The sequence below is a fragment of the Myripristis murdjan genome, chromosome 9, assembly GCF_902150065.1.
Source record: "Myripristis murdjan chromosome 9, fMyrMur1.1, whole genome shotgun sequence".
Classification (NCBI taxonomy): Eukaryota; Metazoa; Chordata; class Actinopteri; order Holocentriformes; family Holocentridae; genus Myripristis; species Myripristis murdjan.
Window position 1 is genome coordinate 35647040 of NC_043988.1, and position 20467 is coordinate 35667506.

Genomic DNA, 20467 nt, shown 5'->3' on the forward strand with positions numbered 1-20467 from the left:
GTACTGCCTCACAGCCTCTTCCAGTTCTTCCTCTCCCACAGTGAGGACACAGGGAAACCTTGGCCGAAAACAAGTGTTGGTTTGTTTCGTCCCACTCTGCGGCCTTTTTGCAGTGATGACGTACCCTGTCCCCCACTTCGTCCTATGAAAAAGACAGAGAAAAAAAGTGGATAGTTTGAGTGCAGATGACCGATAGTACAACTGCAAACATAGGCTAACTCGACTATCGTCATTTTTTGGACTTTCACTTACTGTCACAACTGTCGGTCGTACACGTAAATGTCGGAGTCTCCTTCTTCTTGGTGTTTGGCCAAAATGCCGGAGTCCCTCAGCAGGTGTGAAAAAAGTTTGTTATTTCCGGTTATTTGTGGCCTCACGCTGGAGGTTGGCCTGAGACGGGAGCCTGCACCGGAAGACGCCTCACGCTGGAGGTCTGCAACTATCACTGAAAATACTTTGCAGATCAGAGAAAATATGATCGAACAACAATCTTCTTCCTCATGTAGAAAACACCTCCGTTCTGTTTTCTGACAGGTTGTCTGAGTAACAGCTTCCTGTTTTTCTCTCTTTGTGTGAGTTGAATCTTCTTTACTTTCGCTTTCAGCTGCTCGGACTGATGGCGCAATAAGAATTTCATCTGGTGAGTAAATCAGCCGAAAATAGCTACATGCAACGAAAGAAAGAAACGTTTTAATATCGTCAAGAGAAAAACCTCAGGAGGCTGTTTCCTCAAACTAGAGACTGAAAACTGATTATTGATCATCGCTAGTTGTGTGTGGACTGATCAGACGAAGCAGCAGGTTGTGATTATCAGAACAAAGAAACTGGTTTATTAACTGCTTTATTGCAAAATCCGACATTATGCTGATAGAAATGACACAAAAACATCAACAACAGGCTCAGAGAGTCTCAACATCTGAAGCGGAAACAAATGACCGTCAGGCCGCCGGTGTTACGGATTAACTGGTTTCCGTGTTAACTGGTGACCTTTGTTTGTAAACGTCGGGCGTTTCTCTTGGCAACAGCAGATGTTCTAATCACGGCGAGGGGACGCAGCTGACCTCGCGAACGCCTGAATGACTGTTATTAAATCTCTCTTATAATTTTCTAGACTTGGCTAACTATCTGCTCAACTTAGCTTGTTGGTGGTTCATGTGGTTTAGTGAAACGGTGGGATCAGAAATCTACTCCATATTTTGCTTTATTTTCTTCAAAATAAAAAATTATCCACCTGGGGTTCGATACCGGGTGTGAACTTAAAAGATATGTTGTAAGTCATTTTATTTTTCGGCGGATTCATTTCCGAGTAAATCTCAAACATGAGTTCAGTCTGCAGTTTGAGATCTTTAAGCAGAAGTCGCTTCATGAGGAGCAAATTAATCAACACAACATCATATGGAGCAGAAGCTCAACTGTTTAATTTCACACATCCGTGGTGACTTAAATCCCATTGTTCAGTCAGAGAGCAGAGCAACAATAATCTGAATCATATTCTATAATTCAATGCGGTGCTGATGTGCCTTTTAAAAACCATATCTTTAAACTGGAATTAGAATCTAGATTTGACTTTATTGCTTGGACTCAGCTTACAACAGAACTAGTCCACTGGGAATTAAACTTGTTTCTCTGTCGGTATGTCGTTGTGACAGCAGCGAGTTTCCTCGCAGCCACACCCAGCTGCACCTCCAGGTACACACATGCTGACATGGAGGCAAAGGGGAGTCCACAGTGTGGATATGAAGCAGCTCAGTGGCTGACAGCAGACTTCCAGGTGAGAAGGTGAACAACTGAACTGTTAACCTGCCCTGAATAAATGAACAAACATTTTAGAAGCAAGTTGCTATAATGAATAAATATGTAATCTGACACAAAGCATGAAGTGCAGCTCATCCTCATTCCATTTGTCCACAGGTTTGATCAATAACAGCACAGTTTCAGGCTCACAAAGGTGTTCATCATCAGCCTCATCACAGGTAGTGAACCTGCTGACTCAGCATTGTCAGTTACTGTAAGCAGGTCATCATGTTGACAAGGGAGACCAAACCAACACTGGACTGTAAAATTGCTCATAAGATACTTTAAGAGAAAGATTGTATATGATGACATCATCTTAAAAATGACAAATAACTTCCAATTCCACTGATGAAAACTCAAGGCAACAGGCAAGAATGTTAAAGTTGTGACTCTTTAATATTACAGATATTATTAAATGTCAGTGGTCCACAAAAAATAAACATTATGAACTAAACCACAGTGCAGCCTCTATAGTGCAATGAGTGGCCCAATACACAAATCATGCATGAGAAATATCCATATAGAGTGACTGTATTACAGAAAGGAGAGTTACAGGATACAAACATCAGTCATCTTTTAATATGAAGTCATTGCAGTTCCAGTTGTGTGCATGGGTTAAGTTGGAGCCTCAGTGCACAGGAAACTATTCTGACACTCTGATGAAGGTCTGCTGGGACTGAAATGAGTGAATCACATTTCTAAAATGTGCAGTTTCTACATGGAACGCCTCCCTTCATGAAGCTTCTTCATGTTCTCGTCCAGGTGAGTTTCTCTCTGCTGGGTTCCAGTTCAGTGACACGATGGCAGAGGCAGCGACTGAAGCATCTGGTGAGTCCAGACACTCCTTTTCTGAAGCTGAACTAACTGTGAATGTTACTCCTGTTCACTGACTTATCTCTCTGTGTGCTGCTGCACTGACCCACTTTGTCCTCAGGGGTCCAGGAGGTTCATCTTATTCTCGTAGTTTTTGCTTCATTCAAGCTGCTCTTGTCATTCCAGTGGTGTAATGACATTAAAATTCCACTTGGTGGCGACAGATCATTACATTTCACTGGTTGCACAACACAAGCTGTGCTGCTCTGTGGATTTGCTGCAGTGAAACTTTTCTCTCCATTTCACCGACTGTGTTGACTTTTGTCTTGTCTTGTATTTTATTCCTTGGTGTCTTTTCCTCTTTAATGAAATCTTTTGAAAGTTGAGTTCAGACCCACATTAAATCCTGTGTCCTCGCTGCACTCAAACAGCAGTTTTTCCCACCTACAGTTACCAAGACCTTCATCGGGTTATTTAACATATTTAGTGTGAATCTGTTATCAAGTGATGTGGACAGTGTGTGGGAGTCTTTTCTTCTGTCTTTGTCTCTGGTCTCCTGCACACCTGATGATCCACAGGTGCACAAAATTCCTTCTCTTTTATAGTTTATAAAAGTAAAACAGAGACTCGGGATGCAGCTTTTGCATCACATGGCTTCAGACTTTGGTACAGTCTTCCTGAACAACTTGGAGCTGTTGAATCACTCAGCAGCTCACAAAAAACATGAAATTTGAAAAAAGAAAGAAAAAAGAAAAAGAAAATTAAAAACTAAAAACTGAAATTTACCAAATTTACTGGTCTCTACATTGCTACATTACCATCTCTGTGGACAGCCGACAAGTTTTTACTCTCATGTTTGAGTTGATGAATGGGAACATTATTGTTTGCACTGGATATGAAACTTGATGTTGTACCTGTGCTACAGTGAGCATGTTTATTCGCCACTATGAATAAATGGATTGTGAATCCAAAGATAGACAAAGGACATTGGTTTATGTTTAGCCCCAGAACAAGTCAGAGCAAGTTCACCCGTTCACCCCTCAGTGGCTCAGTCAAGTAGATTGTTGGTTTGACTGACAGTCAGTCAGTCAGTCAGGAGGAGGCAAAGAAGAAACCTTTTGGTCAGACCCACAAAAAAGTCGAGATTTAGCCGAATGTTTTTCTGTTTTTGTTTTCTTCTTCTGAGCTGTTGTTGTTCTTGGAGAGTTACAGTAGAACATTTTGAGAAAAAAAAATTTTTTTTTTCTTTCTTCCTATTTGTACTGATTGTGTGTTATGTTCAGAATACACATCCATACTTTCACATTTGGATATGTGTTTGTGTGTGTGTATGTGTGTGTGTGTGTGTGTGTGTGTGTTTACTACATGCATGACAAAACTTTTTTGCAATTGCTGTCCTGCAGAGAGAAAAAGCAAAAGACACAAGTGTTTTTCAGTTCTACTGTCTGAGTGTAGTTTCTGCTTCGTGTTGCTTATTAAAATGATGGCGTGTGTGTGTGTTTGAGTGTGTGTGTGTTTGAGTGTGTGTGTGTTTGGGTGTGTGTGTGTGTGCAATGTTGCAGTGTTTTAGTGAAGCACAACTCTCTTTCCCTGGTATATTAGCCTCAGCATTGTGTAACGACAGTAAATTAAAATTGAACTGAACTGAAAACCAAATGAAAACTTGACAGATAATAGTTGTTTGTGTTTCAAAAGGGGCACATCAGTAAACCTGGTACATTTAACTAAAGTGTACAGATTATTTGAGACATGTCAGTCCAAATGAACTTTGAATTGACCCTGGTTTGATTTAACTTTGTTTATTTTTCTGTATCTTACAGAGACAGAAGATGTCAGACCCAGGAAGCGCAGCAGCAGCTTTGAATTGCTGCCACCTGACAGTGAGTTAAACTGAGCTGAACCAGAACTGTTGTGGTGATTCATAAGATTTAAGTTTCCAAGTCTCATAACAGGTAGACATAAACTGTGAGATTCAATCAGTTTATTGACTCCCATGTTTTGTGATAGAAGTTGAATGAATAACTTCATTTGGAGTTCTCTTGCTCTGGTTGACCTCTGATCTTCCAGTTTCTGGTTCCTGTTATTCCACCTGGTGCAAAGCTTCTCCAAGCACGACTCAAGTGTCTTCTCTAGTTGCCAAGCAGCTCAGTTGTCATTTCCCTGTCCAGCGCCCCCTTGTGGAAACAGCAAAGTGTCTTGTGTCCATCTGAGCTCGATGGGCGTGTTGATCTTAAAATGAGCTGAGCTCAGCTGCAGTGTTGCTGCGTTGCTGAAAGTGACTGAGAAACAAACAGCAGCTCTGAGGTCAGTGCTGCAGGTTTCTCTGCTGTCTGAAGCTCATTATCAAGATAGTAATTGTGGCCTACATAGGAGGAGCCAGCGAGCACTCTGCTTGTTCCACAGCCAGGATTAATGTAGAGACTCAGTACAAGCCTTTAGAGCCAGGCGCCTGGAGCAGCTCAGCCTTTTTTCCACCGTTCAAACAGCAGCAGAGACTTGGAGCCTGAAGGAGCTGCAGACCAGGAGCTCAGATTGTTAAAATAGAGCCCTCGCTCTTCCATGTTTTGTGTTTGTCTTTGCATTTGTTCTGGGTGTGCACACATCTCTCTATGTGTGTGTGTGTGTGTGTGTGTGTGTGTGTGTGTGTGTGTGTGTGTGTGTGTGTTCTTTTTCCATGCTCACGTCCTCAATGGATTTAGAGATGGTTTGGAAGCTCCAACATACATGTTTGCAAAGTGAGGCATAAAAATAGCGTAGTTGCATTCATGAGTTTCACAAGTGAAATTAAATGTTAATATGTTGATGTAAACTTACATTTGGTGTACAGTTGCATTGGTTCTCTGTGTTTACTATGCATTTTCATTTCAGTGTCTGAGCTGAGGGTTGTGCTGCTGGGGAACAGCTGGACTCACAGGAGTGAAGTGGGGAACTTCATACTGGGAGAGACTGTGTTTGATCTTCAGAAAGAAGACAGCCGCTGTGTGAGAGAGAGTGGACAGCTAAAGGAGAAGAAAATAACTCTCATCAACACTTCAGATCTGCTGCTTCCCAACATCTCTCAAGACAAACTGACACAGGATGTAGAAAGCTGTGTGAGCCTCTCTGCCCCTGGACCTCATGTGTTCCTGCTGGTACTACAGCCTGAAGACTTCACTAAGGATCAGAAACAGAGGTTACACAGAGTCCTTGAAACCTTCAGTGAGCGCTCTTTTGATCATTCACTGGTACTAATATCAACACCCAGAGAGGAGAGATCAGCTGGAAACTACATGCGACATCCAGCCTTAAAGGACCTGATCAGAGAATGTAGATACAGACACTTGAACCGAATGAACCTTGAACTCCCAGAGCTGTTAACTCGCCTGGGTCAAGTAGTGAAGGAGAACAATGGAGAGCCTGTGAGCTGTGATGTGTTTGAGGATGCAGCTGCTGATCAACAAACACCAACACCTCGCAACTGGGATCCTGTTAGAGCTGCTGGTAAGTGCAGGAGAACATTCTGAACCATATACTAATAATGATTTATGACACTGTTAAAGCATTAAGTAGAAAGTTAATTTCATTGATGATGTCATCTCTTTACAGGGCAGAAACTGTCCTCAGCAACAAGCTCTGCCTTGAACTGTATGTAAATTCATCACAAATGTAGTTTTGTTTTTCTCATGTGTAGGATGGTGATGTACTGACTGATGGTATCATGTTGTTACAGGGATGAAATCCACCACAACACACAGTCTGTCATCAGAGGGAAGCTCTGTCGACCAGCGTGAGTAAATTCATTTTAGGGTTTTAACATCCAGCCTGGAATCTGTGATGTGATCTTAAAAATGATGTTACAACATTAATTAGTATACATCACTCCCACAGAGCACATATAGCTTATGTTGGTCCAATACAGGCTGTTGATCAAAGATTACAGTTAATTTGAGGTGATATGTTAATTTTTTCATAAAAGCATGACCCTTGGTACACTTATACAATTTGGGGCCCTGAACATTCAGAAACAGAATCATCACAAAAATGCCATTTGGATGCCAAAACAGCCATTTTACTTTCCACTATAACTGAATGATGTAGTTTGCATCATATTTACTGAACCAAACATGATAACACAGAACAGATGACACACAGGATGTTTGATGGTCCAGGATGACAGTACAGTGACTGTGAAGAGGAGAACAATAGTCAATGTGACCTCAACAATTTAGCCTAAAAAGAATGTGTCAAACACAAAGATATACTTCAAAAATTAATAGCAGTTTGATTGTTTGATTGTTTTGTCTTTGTTTAACCCATTCTTCACTGTCTCCTCCACACTGACACAGAGTTGGGCAATGTAAGGAGGCCTTTTAGCTGGTCTAATGTTGGGTAATCTGGGTTTAAATGTATTCATGTCAAAATTAAACTAAGTACTAGGGTTGTCCCGATCCGATCATATGATCGGAAATCGGGGCCGATCACATGACTGAAGACTCGATCGGGACTCGGACGTTATGTCCCGATCAGGTATCGGATAAATAATATATATACATATGTTAGGGCCACTCTTGCGTTCAAAAAAGGCCAAAAAACATCAGAATAGTTTGTGAGGAGGAGGTCTACGACTCGCTCAAAAATAAGCACTCGCGGAGATGTTTCAGTTTCAGCAAAAGGTCTTGAATTTATTTAAATGAACAGAAAAATTCTCCGGGTTGACTTCAAACAATAAGCAAATAAAAAACGTAATTTAGCGGTAGATAAACTGTTTCACTCCTCACTCCCCTCACTCCTTCAGCATCAAGGAAAAACCCAAGAAACCAGCTGCTCTCAATCCTTAATCACAGGAGGAGGTTGGCCTGGCCAGGAGGAGGGACATGAGCAGCAAAGAAATATAACATTTCTATATCATTCAAATATCAATCAATAGGCTCCAACATCCCTGCCCCTAATTGTTGGCTGTAGCAAACAATTACATAAATAATAAAATTCAAAAGGAGCCAAAATAGAATAATTCCAAAATAGAATAATTATACAATAGAAATTATTATGCTTCAAATTCAAAATCCATTAAGTTACTTGATGATGACCATCTGTCTTATTAAAGTTCATAATCAGAATTTCTCAAACAGTCCATAGTGGAGGCTGGACAACACAACTTTCCTCCATTCATCCTGCTGCCTCCATTAAAAGACAGAGCTTATCAATCGGTCGTTGAATCTCACTGGTTTTGGTTTTAACCAGAACACTGCTCACTAAGCACTTGGCATCTGGAAATGTCTTTACAACACGGTCCATAATCGATGAGTTTCTGGGTGCTGTGTTATCAACAATAATGACCAGATCTCCGGGACTCAGGTTCCTTCTTAAGCTGTTCCACTTGCGTCTTTCTTGCATGAGTGGAAGATACTCTTTTGTCCAACGTCTCCAAAAGAGATCTGCAAGATACTGAGCTTGTTTCCATCTTCTTTTAGAATATTGATCATTCTTTTCAAAGACTCCTGGTGGCATAGTTGTTTTTGCCTTCAGTTGAAGCAAATGATTAGGAGTTAGTGGCTCTAAACCATTGGGGTCATTTGTCACTGTTGATATTGGTCTGTCATTCAAGATGGCTTCTACCTCACACAACGCTGTTGATAAAGTTTCATCGTCCAGTGCTTGTTGTTTTAGAACAGATGTGAGGATCTTTTTGACTAGTCTGATTAGTCTCTCCCAGACTCCGCCATGGTGGTCTCCAAAAGGAGGGTTAAAAGTCCATTTTATTCCCTCTGTTAAAAGGGTGTTTTGAATCTTCTGATGATTCAGCTCCTTTAAAGTTTCTTGTAGCTCCCTTTGGGCTCCAACAAAGTTTGTCCCACAGTCAGTCCTGATACTTATGACTGATCCTCTTCGGCAGATGAATCTGCGAATCACATTTATACATGAGTCTGTAGTTAGGAAGTTTGCCATCTCCAGGTGGATGGCTCGACTCACCAGACAGGTGAAGATGACCCCCCACCGTTTCACCTGAGCTCGGCCTCTTTTTACTTCAATGGGACCCAAGTAGTCAATGCCAACATGACTAAAAGGTGGTAGGTCTGGATACAAACGATCCTCGGGAAGATCTGCCATTTTCTGTTCTCAAGGTCTTGCCTGCATGCGTCTGCAAAATACACAGTTTCTGATGATTTTCCTGGCTAAAGAGTTTGAATGAGGGAGCCAAAACCTTTGACTTAGCCTGGAAAGCATATGGCTTCTTCCCGAGTGCCCAACTTGATGATGGACATGTTGTAGGATGAGGTTAGATATATGAGAACCTTTAGGGAGAATAATTGGGTTTTTATGGTGCACTGGCATTGCACTTTTATTTAACCTTCCTCCTACTCTCAAGATGCCATTATCAAGAATTGGATCCAGTTTGTGGATAGTGCTTCTTGAGCTGAGGGTTGTGCCATTTTCCAGGGAAGTAAATTCATGGCTGAAGTAGTGTCTTTGCTCAAAACAAATGATAGCCCTCTCTGCCTCTTGCATATCTTCCACTGATAGGTTTTGTATCCCGTGCTCCTCTTTAAGTTTTTTCTTTGCTTCTGAAGACACGTGTCTCTGAACCTTTCTTAGCTGACTTTGCAGTTGAAGTAGTTTCTTGATCTTTAATATCCAAGCTACAGACCTTTGAAGTTGGTTCCATGATGAGTGATACTTGATTAATGTGCATCTTGGATGTTGGTTTTCGATCCTCACACTGTACACTGTGATCTCCTTTTTCACCTCAGGGTCATTTGTTGAGATCTCTTCTAGACCTTGTGTGATCTTTGGCCATGTCTTTTTCTCTCTGCCCAGGTATTCGAGACCACTCAACCATCTTGATTTTAAGAAAGATTCCACATGCAACCCTGGCAATGCGTTGTCCACCGGATTATCTTTTGAATTTATGTATCTCCACTGGCTTGTGTGGGACAGATCCTGGATCACTGCAATTCTGTTGGCAACAAATGTATGAAATCTTTTTGTTTGGTTGTGAATATATTTCAATACAGATGTACTATCTGTCCAGAAAGTTGAATCTGAGAGTGATAAATGCAGCTCCTTCCTTAGCATCCGATCAACTTTTACAGCCAGTGTTGCTGCAGTGAGTTCAAGCCTGGGTATAGTGATCTGCTTGAGAGGTGAGACTCTGGCCTTTCCAAATATGAAGGAGATATGGATTTTTCCTTGTTGATTTGTCAATCTAAGGTAGCTTACTGTACCATAACCTGACTCACTAGCATCGCAGAAGTGATGCAGCTCAGCAGTCTCCACTGGGTCGAAGTTCTCAGGCTTTATGCATCTCGCTACTTGAAACTCACGTAACTGATTCAACTCCATGATCCATCTCTGCCAGAGCCTTGCAAATTCCTGTGGAATAACTTGATCCCATCCATACCTGGATTTGCAGAGTTCTTGGAGTAGTTGTTTGGCTTTCAGGTTGAAAGGAGAGATAAAGCCTAATGGGTCATACACTGAACTTACTGTGGAGAGTATACCTCTTCTGGTAGCAGGCTGGCTCCTGACAGTTACTTTAAAGCTGAAAGTGTCACTGTGGGTGTTCCCACAGCGCCAAAGAGGTGAACTTTCATCCTGTAAACTTCAAGTGGCCTGCTGATATCACCCTCTGGCCACCACAAAAATCTCAGCAAGTCTCTGTCCTTTTCATCCACATGCACTTGGTAAAACATTGCCTCAATGTCTGCCATAACTGCAATTTGTTCTTGGCGAAACCTTAAGAGAACTCCAATGAGGGTGTTTGTTAAGTCTGGACCTTGAAGGAGCTCTTTGTTCAGAGATGTTCCTTGAAATGAGGAGGTACAGTCAAACACCACCCTCAGTTTGAGCTTTCACTTGTGGTAGACACCATGATGTGGGATGTACCAGACCCGTCCATCCTCTCTGCGAAGCTGCTGAGGATGAACCTTTTCTGCATAGCCCTTTCTGAGAATGTCCTCCATGAAGGCGATGTATTCCTCTGCATACATCGTATCCTTCCTAAATTTCTTCATAAGGTGCAGTGTGCGTTCTTTTACCACATTATAATTATCAGGCATAATCTTGTCTTTATCCTGGAAAGGCAGTGGTAGATGATAGTGGCCATCTTTAAGAAAGGCAGAGCTGCAAGTAATCTCCATAAAGCGTTTATCCTCAACTGACATCTCATTTTTCTCCTCATACATGTTCTCAGAGAAATCCTGGTTATATTGTCTGATGAGTAAATCCTTCAACTCAACAACAGAGATTCTGTTACTTGACACTGCAATGGGCCCAGCATGTTCTGCAGCACTATACACACTGAGTGGTCCAATTACCACCCATCCAAATAAGGTCTGGACTGCATACGGTCCATTATTCTGACTGTTTATTATTTGCCATGGCTCCATTGCTTGAGGAACATCAGTCCCGATGAGGAGTTCAATGTCTGCGTCAATTTCCTTTAACTGGATGCCACTGAGATAAGGCCACCTCTTCAAATCGGCTTGTGTGATTATGTTTTCCTTTGAGACTGGGATTTTACTCTGTGTGTAAACTTTTGGCAGGTCCAGATATGTGCAGCCTTCCAAGTCTCCCATCTCTAGTCCTATGACCTCATAAGTCCCTGCAGGCTTTTCCTGTCCCATTGTTCGCAAAAGTATCTCTGTTTTGCATCCATTCACATTCAACTGGTTTATTAGATTTTCTGTGCAAAATGTCGCAGTGCTGCCTGGATCAAGGAATGCATAGATCTGAATATACTTGCTTCCTTTTGCCACCTTAACCCTGACTGGTACAATAGCAAGTGCACAGTCTCTCCCGGCCCCAGTTGCATCACTTGCTGAAACAAGAGCACTGCTTATGGGGGTTTCTTCTGTGTCAGCAGTGGCTTTCATTTGATTTTCCTGTCTTGGGCCTTTTGCACTGTGAATATGAAGTACAGTAGGATGTTTCATTTGACAATCTTGACACATTAATCTTCTTTTACAATTTTTGCTTAGATGACCTTTTAGGAGGCAACCAAAGCAATATCCATGGCTTCTTAGGAATTCAACCTTGTTGTCATGTGACTGTGTTTTAAATTGTGAGCAGTCGATCAGAGTATGTTTCCCATGGCAGAATCCACAGGATCCACAGGAAGGGATGATGGGCCTGAGTGTGGTTTGAGGAGGTTGTTGTGGAACAGATAATTGTTTTACAGTGCATCCTGCTGGCTCAGTATTCACTGCTACTGAATTAGCAAAGCTGCTGTTTTTGCTTCTTACTGATTTTGGTTCACTTTTGCTTTTTGGGATGGCCTTCTTTGTTGTCATTTGGTCCTGAATGTCACCAAACATTGAATCCAGAAGCATCTTAGCCTGCTTTTCCACAAAATCCACGAGGTGCTGAAATCTAACTCTCCTGCCAGTTCTCTGTTGTGTCTCAAAAGCTGTGGTTCGCCTTCTTTCTCGGAGTTTGTAGGGTAGTTTGGATGCTAATAGCCTTAGGTTTGATGGGATCTCAAGTTCCTCTAAATACTGTAAATCTTGCATGACATTACAGCATCCTCTCAAATACATTGCATATGCATGCAGCATTTTCCCATCCTCAGCTTTAATTGCTGTCCAGTTCAAGGCTTTTTCTAGGTAAGGTCCAGAAAGCTTCATTTCATTTCCAAAGTGCTCTTTTAAAAGGCGTCTTGCTTCACTATAGCCCCTGCCCCCTTCCATGTGCAAACAGCTGCGAACCAAGTCTCTAGGCAAACCAGAGGTAAACTGCTCAAGATAGTAGAGTCTGTCCTGATTATTTTTAGTCTTCTCTTCAATCATGTGTTCAAATGCATGGATAAAAGATTGATATGACAATGGGTTACCATCAAACACAGAAATCTCTCTTGCAGGCAACCGAGACAGGTTTTGTTGTGAGACAATGAGTTCTGCTATGTCATTTTGTCTTTGAATAACCACATCCAAGTTATCATGAGCAGCATTAACAACCCACTCTGTGGCATCTTGAGCTTGTGAAGTATGGGTTATGGTGTGATTATGATTTACATTTTTGGTTTTGTGTTTGCCAGTCACATTCTTGTTTTGAGGTTTATTTTCTGGTGTGTTGGTGTCCCTTGTAGGTGGAGGTCTGTGGAGACTTAAGATGGTTTGGTGAAGTGGAGTTTTAGGTATTGCACCTAACTGCACAAATTCCGCATTGCTCTCCATTGTTTCTGGTTCGTGATGGGAGTCATAATACTCATTCATGCCATCACCTGGAGCATCCTGTTCCACCTCCTCCATTTGAAAAATTTTTATTTTAGCGGCTGATGCTGCGAGGTCCGCCTCCAATTCCACTTGCTCCATCTTTGATTTCAGTTTTGTTTCCTCCACTTGCAAGATGTGTTTTTCTTTCAATGAAGCAGCTCGAGCCATTGCAGCAGCCTGCTCTGCTTTGGCCTTTTTTAACTCTGATGAGACTGAGGCAGATCCGGAGGTTGATGATCCAGTGGAAGTGGAAGACTTGATTTGCGCGATACATTTGATTGGCGTTCTACATTTGATATGCTGTCCAGGGGTCCAACTTTTGATTGTGCAATTTCTCTTTTCCATGTTTCAACATCTTTCATGAAATAATTCAGGTTGGTTATTCTGGGTTCATACCAGTCATAGTAATCATTTTCCTTTTCCTCTTTCGATAAGAGCTCTTGCACAGACTTATGAGCATTTTTAAATTCATCCACAGCACCTTTAAACGCTTCAAATGTGTCATTGACTTTATCAACATTTTCAACATCAGTCATCAAAGCCTTTATTTCATTTGTCCTCCTCGTGCATGCTCCCAATCTGCCTCTGCGCGAAGCAATGCACAACTTTAATAAGTCCTCGGCCTCAGTTGCGGTCTCAGTTGTGACAGACATCATTACATATTTCCACTCCAATTCCTTTAATTTCCATTTAGTTCATCCTTAAACATCCTTTTAACTTTCCAGTTTTATTGTAATCCATATCCACAATCAGCAACTTTACTTTCCATTGTGTTTGATTGTCTCCTTGCAGCGCAACGGCGCATTCATTCATAAAGTCGATCAGCTGATTTTACTCACGGCCTGCTGGCTGCCTTCTTCAAATGTCAGCGAGTGATCAGCTCGATCCGCCGACTCTCCAGTTTCCTTCAAGTCTTCCGTTAAGTTTATCTACTTGTTAGGGCCACTCTTGCGTTCAAAAAAGGCCAAAAAACATCAGAATAGTTTGTGAGGAGGAGGTCTATGACTCGCTAAAAAATAAGCACTCGCGGAGATGTTTCAGTTTCAACAAAAGGTCTTGAATTTATTTAAATGAACAGAAATATTCTCCGGGTTGACTTCAGACAATAAGCAAATAAAAAACGTAGCGTAATTTAGCGGTAGATAAACTGTTTCACTCCTCACTCCCCTCACTCCTTCAGCATCAAGGAAAAAACCCAAGAAACCAGCTGCTCTCACTCGTTAATCAAAGGAGGCGGTTGGCCTGGCCAGGAGGAGGGACATGAGCAGCAAAGAAATATAACAAATTGTACCTGAGCAATTTACATTATTAAAACAAATAATAATTTAACATATTGTTACAGTAAAAAGTACTCTGTCAACCCTCAGGTGAAATAGATAGATAGATAGATAGATAGATAGATAGATATACTTTATTGATCCCAGACTGGGAAATTCACAAATTACTGATACATCCTCTTGTCATTTTTGTTCAGTCATTAATAACATATCATTTCCTGGTTTTATAGAAGTATCGGATCGGGACTCTGTATCGGCAGATACTCAAAATCAAATGACTCGGACTCGGGGTCAAAAAAACGTGATCGGGACATCCCTACTAAGTACACCTTGTCATTACTCTAACTGTGTTATCATATAAAGATTATCAATAAGGATCTACTTGAGTTTACCAGATACTGTTACATTAACTTGGGATTGTTTTTCATTCCTGTGGTTTGTAAAACACTTGTATCAACACCTACACATTCACTTAGATGTTGGGATGATGGAAGTTTTTATTTCTCTTGTCTTTTGATTGCAGCATCTGGACTCAGGATTGTGCTGTTGGGGAAAAGTGAGGACAAAAGGACAACATTAGTCAACTTCATAATAGGAAAAAAAGCTTCTCATTTACCAAAACCTTCCCTGGAAAAGCACTGTGTGGATGCCTGTGGAGAGTGGAAAGGAAAATCTTTAACAGTGGTGAAAACTCCAGACATCTTCAGTCTGCCTGTGGAAACAGTGAGAAAAGAGATGAAGAACTGCATGGCTCTTTGCTCTCCTGGACCAAATGTTCTGTTGCTGATAGTGAAGCCTTCTGACTTCACAGAGGAGAACAGACTCACTCTGAAGTTCATCCTGAGTTTGTTTGGTCAAGAAGCCTTTAAACACTCCATGGTCATCAGCACACATGAGGGAGGTGGAACAAGTTCATCTGTAAGACAGCTCCTTGAAGAATGTGGAGGAAGGCACTACAGCATGTTATCAGATGACCGTCCACTGTTAATGGAGATGATGGAGAACATTGTGAGAGAAAACAATGAGAGCTGCCTCACCTCCACTGAAGAGACAGCTACTGTGAGACCAGAGTGTGTGAACCTGGTGCTCTGTGGGAGGAGAGGAGCAGGGAAGACTTCAGCAGCCGAGGCCATTTTGGACCAGAAGATGTTTGATCCAGGCTCTGAGTCTGCAGTGTGTGTGAAGAATCAGGGAGAGGTGTGTGGACGTCGGCTTTCCCTGGTGGAGCTTCCTGCCTTGTCTGGAAAACCTCAGGAGGCAGTGATGAAGGAATCATTCAGGTGTGTCTCCCTCTGTGATCCTGAGGGCGTCCATGCCTTCGTCCTGGTCATACCTGTGGGTCCCCTCACTGATGAAGACAAAGGAGAGTTAGAGACCATCCAGAGCACATTCAGCTCTCAGGTCAATGACTTTACCATGATTCTGTTCACTGTGGAGTCAGATCCTAACCATCCAGCTGTTGGTAACTTTCTAAGTCAGGACCAGGACATCCAGCAGCTCTGTCAGCATTATGGAGGACGATATGTTGTCCTCAACATCAAGGACAGACAGCAAGTACATGAGGTGTTGGACGCTGTGGACAAAATTAGACTTTCCAAAAATATACCGTATGGTTACACAACAGAGATGTTGCACCTTGCCCAAGTAGATAAGATCTTACATCAAGAGAAATGCACCAACTTGCAACACACTGAACTGGAGAAGCAGGCTTTAGAAAAGGAGGAGACTATTAGAAGACTTACAGCTGAACTGCAGAATCTAAAAAAGGAAAAACAGTTATCAGGTTTTGAAAGTCAGAGCACAGAGTGTCTCAGGATGGTGCTGATTGGGAAGACTGGCAGTGGGAAGAGTGCCACTGGAAACACCATCTTTGGCAAAAAGCATTTTAAATCCATAGCCAGTATGATGTCTGTGACCAAATTTTGTGAGAAAGCAACTGGAGAGGTTGATGGCAGGCCTGTTGTTGTGGTCGACACGCCCGGCTTGTTCGACACAGCTCTCTCCAATGATGAAGTTGCACATGAGGTTCTGAAGTGCATCAGCATGTTGGCTCCTGGACCACATGTGTTCTTACTGGTGCTGCCGATTGGTCGCTTTACTCAAGAGGAAAAAGAAACAGTGAACCTGATCAAGGAAGGATTTGGTGAGAAGTCAGGAGATTTCATCATTGTTGTGTTCACTAGAGGAGATGAGCTGGAAGATCAGTCTTTTGAGAATTACATTGAGAAGGGTCATGACTTTGTCAAAAAGCTGATAGCTGACTGTGGAGGGAGATACCATGTCTTCAACAACAAGGATCAGACAAACCGCACACAAGTCAGAGAGCTGTTGACAAAGATCGACAACATGGTGAAGACAAATGGAGGAGGCTGCTACACCACTGAGATGTTCCAAGAGGCTGAAGCAGCCGTAAAGAAGGAAGTGGAGAAGATTTTGAAGGAGAAGGAAGAAGAGATGAAGAGAGAGAAGGAGGAGCTGGAAAGAAAACATCAAGAAGAAATGAAAGCGATGAGAATTGAATTGAAGAGGAGAGAAAACAGAGAGTTAAACTTCTCAAAGAAAAGTAGGAAGACATGAATAAAGAGCATGAAGAGAGAAAGAAAGAAAACAAAAGGAGAGAAGAAGAAGAAAGGAAAAGAAAAAAACAGGAGGAAGATGAACGACAGGAATGGAAACAAAAACATGAAGCCTTGGAGAAAAAAATAAAATCAGAATCAGAACAAAAAGTAAATATTGACCAGCAGCTGGAGCAGAGTAGAGAAGAGTTGAGAAAACAGCGAGAGGCTTGGGAGAAGGAAAGAAAAGAATGGTGGGAAAAACGACATCGTGAAGATGAACAGAGACGAGAGGAGGAGCGAACGAGATTTACAAAGCTCCAGGAAGAGTACGAACAGGAAAGGAAGAAAGATGAAAACAAAAGAAAAGAAGATCGAATCAGAAGAGAACAGGAGGAAAAAGAGCGAAAAGAATTAGAGGAAGAGTTTAAGAAAAAACTGGAGAATATGAAGAAGAAATATGAAGAGGAGGCCAGAAAACAAGCAGAAGAATTCAATGAATTCAGCTGATTTCACTGATTAGTCCCTGCTCTCTGCTTGAAGGTGAGGTAATCAGTGAAATCACCTGCTGGAGTTTTTGGTTGGAAAGAAAACCTGCAGCCTCTCGGCCCTCCATGGCACATGATTGCCCACCCCTGAACTAAAGGGAAGAAATATTTAGACCCTCTTGAACTTTCCTCCATTTGGCTGCTGGAGCCACAGACAACATGAGCTACAGGATGGAGGAAATAAAGTGTGTTGTGTTGTTTAGACAGACTGTCTGAAACTAGACGGACTCACGAGTCTGTGGAAGTGAAAATTATCTTTTTTTCATTTGGCATGTGAGGAGGAACATGAGGCTGAATACTTACAAAAATACACTGATTTTATATTGATTTATAATTCAGTTGAACAGTTTTACACATGAAATGTCTTGTATTTGTTATGTTCATTAGAAGATAAATACTCTGTAACTCTGTATGTAAAATGATTAAACATACATTGATTCCAGTTTGTGTACAGTGATTTTACAAATTAAATCTTGTATTTGTTCTATTATATTCCTTATTTCTGAAGATAAATACTGTATGTGTAATACTGCACAACCTGGAAATTTTTTATTTATTTATTTTTATTTTATTTTAGACTTTATTTGAACAGGGACAGTACACATTAATTAACAACTGCAACAGCTGTAAATGTGTCAGTGTTAGCCAAAGCTAATTTTCAACTGTAGTCCCTGGGCCATGATGTTAAAAAGGCCAGAGCTGGAGGAAGAGAAACAAAATTTGAAAGCACAAAGCATGCAGATTAGTTAGCTAGTTAAAAACAAGGTTAAATATATATGTAAAAAAAATAAAATAAATATAATAATAATAATAATAATAATAATAATAATAACAGCAATAAAAAAGTGGAAGAAAGAGTACATTGAGCATAGCAGCACATTAACACAACAAGCACATTGACCATATGAACATGAGCAACATGTGTGCAGACAGACAAGCATCAGGTAAGAGGTAAGAGTGGCAGCATTCACAGATTAATATAGGGGCAGACCTTTGTGTACACAACAGATGTACAACATGCATGCAGACAGACACACATTGGAGTAGCATGACAGCACACACATTGACAGACGCAGGGGCACAGACAATTGCAGATATATAGAGCATAAGCACTTAGGGATATGTGGACAGGTCCAAAGCATAGCATACAGACATGCAAGCAAACAAACAAGTGCAGTTGGTTTAAGTAAGGCTGTTATGGTCGCATGTGTAGTTGTTCCTTAGCCATGTTTTGAGAGTATGTTTGAATGACCTGTGAGTTCCAATATTGCGAATGAGTGGTCGTATGGAGTTCCATGTTTTTGCGGATCTCACCGAAAAGGCTGACTGGCTAAATGTGCTTTTCCTTAAGGGAATGGCAAAATCACCCGCTATGGCAGATCTAGTGAGTCTGCTACTCCGGGTGAAATAATCAGAGAGTGGTGGTGGGGCCTGGCCATTTTGTATTTTGTAGACCAGACTGGCATCCATTAGCTTTATGATGTTGTCGAAGCTTAGTAGTTTGTGCTTAACTAGGATGCTACAGTGATGGTGACGGACAGGTTTCTGGTCTAGGACCTTCAGAGCCTGTTTGTACACTGAATGTATTGGTGCTAGGGTTGATTTGCAGGCTTGAGACCAACTTGTGAGACAATAGGTGAGATGTGACATGATAATGGCATTGAAATACAGTGTTGAAGCTTCAATGTTCAGGCTGTTCCTGATATATCGGAAATTTGAGAGATTGTATTTGACCTTTTGTGTGACCTTTTTGACGTGTTTTTTGAATGTAAGGTTGCAATCCAGGGTGATACCAAGGTATTTGCATTGGGTCACTACCTGTAGCCTCTCACCATTAGCATAGACATCTGGGTTGGGTGTGCTGGAAGGCCTTTTTTCGAAGAACATACAAACAGTCTTCTTTGCATTTAGGTGGAGGCAGTTTCCAGTGAGCCATTGGACAACCTGCACCATAGTAGTGTTGAGTTTTTTTGCTGCCTCTGCTTTGTTTTTTGCATGTACATAAATAACGGTGTCGTCCACGTACATCTGGACGAGGGCGCCAGAGCAGACAGAGGGCAGGTCGTTTATGTACATACTGAACAGGAGGGGGGCCAGATTGGAACCCTGTGGCACACCCACGTTGTAGACCAGGGGGGGAGATAGTTTACTGTCTATTCTGACACATTGTGTCCTACCCTCAAGATAGGATCTCATCCATTTTATGGCATGAGTAGAAAAATTCTCTTACGTGAAAGAAATTATGTTGCTTGACAGTCATATATCTGCTTATGTTTATCATTAAAATAATGTAATCACTTCTATGTTTATGTCAAATTTTGATCACATTAAACCACATTTACATTCAGTCCATGTTTTGTGTTTGTTCTCAGGATTAGTTTTGTTCAACCAGACAGATGATTAATATTTGTAAACCTTGTTAGTTTTTTGAGGTCCTTCAGTCATAAATCAGATGCATTAATTAAATTATAGATGTGTGCTGTTACAACAGATTGCAGTTATGTTATTTAATAGCCTTTGCCTTTATGAAGCACAACCTTTTGTGGCAAACACCACTGATGTTTCTTGTGGCTGCAGCCTCGGAGCCGCAGCATCAGGCCCACAGCAACACAACTCGTGTTGTTTTTCTCTGATGAACCTCTAGATGGCACCATAACACAAGTTAAACACAACTGCACAATATCAGAGACCAAAGAAAATCATTTAAAGTTTCAATTTATGTTTTTAACTTCAACAGAATAACATAAAGTTATATGTGTGTGTGTGTTGATGTATCTATTCGATCCGTGTGTGTGTGTGTGTGTGTGTGTGTGTTGATGTATCTATTCCATCCATGTATGTGTGTGTGTGTGTGAGAGAGAGAGGGTGTGTGTGTGTGTGTGTGTGTGTGTGTGTATGTGAGAGAGAGAGAGAGAGAGAGAGAGAGCTTTGTGTATTGATGTATCTATTCCATCCATATGTGAGTGGGTGGGTGGAGGTCCATTGAGTGTACCACCAACAGTTTGTCTATCTCTTTATTGTTTTGTATTTTTACAGCTGTATTGGCCTATACTATCTCATGCATATGATAGTACTTACATTTTAATTATGTTGTGTGCACATTTGTAACTTTTCTGCCATTTTGTGCTGATTATTCTCCAGTTTCTCTTCATGGCTGTGGAAAAATAGAAATGAAGGTAATAGGTTTACATAGACACATTTTTGTACCCTCATCTGCAACGTAAGATCACAGAAATGTTTGGATGTCAAATCAAAGAGCAACATGGATGTGAACAGTGACCTCTTCTTTC

At 41.4% G+C, this 20467-nt stretch overlaps 1 protein-coding gene across 1 annotated transcript; it reads left to right on the forward strand.

Moving 5' to 3' along the window:
- Window positions 1-551: 551 nt before the first annotated feature.
- On the forward strand, window positions 552-16700 carry LOC115364845 (GTPase IMAP family member 8-like). Its single transcript, XM_030059481.1, has 9 exons — window positions 552-640; window positions 1653-1771; window positions 1912-2008; window positions 2557-2622; window positions 4428-4487; window positions 5476-6087; window positions 6193-6231; window positions 6317-6373; window positions 14598-16700. Exons 4-9 carry the CDS (start codon window positions 2595-2597, stop codon window positions 16649-16651), a joined length of 2850 nt encoding a protein of 949 aa, XP_029915341.1. The 5' UTR covers window positions 552-640; window positions 1653-1771; window positions 1912-2008; window positions 2557-2594; the 3' UTR covers window positions 16652-16700.
- The last annotated feature ends 3767 nt before the right edge of the window (window positions 16701-20467 follow it).

Excerpts from the sequence above, each read along its gene's own strand:
- LOC115364845 (XM_030059481.1), top strand. The coding sequence starts at position 2,595 with ATGGCAGAGGCAGCGACTGAAGCATCTG. Across the intron at positions 2,623-4,427 it reads GGCAGCGACTGAAGCATCTG|AGACAGAAGATGTCAGACCC; the intron begins GTGAGTCCAGAC and ends TGTATCTTACAG. Across the intron at positions 6,374-14,597 it reads GGGAAGCTCTGTCGACCAGC|CATCTGGACTCAGGATTGTG; the intron begins GTGAGTAAATTC and ends TTTTGATTGCAG.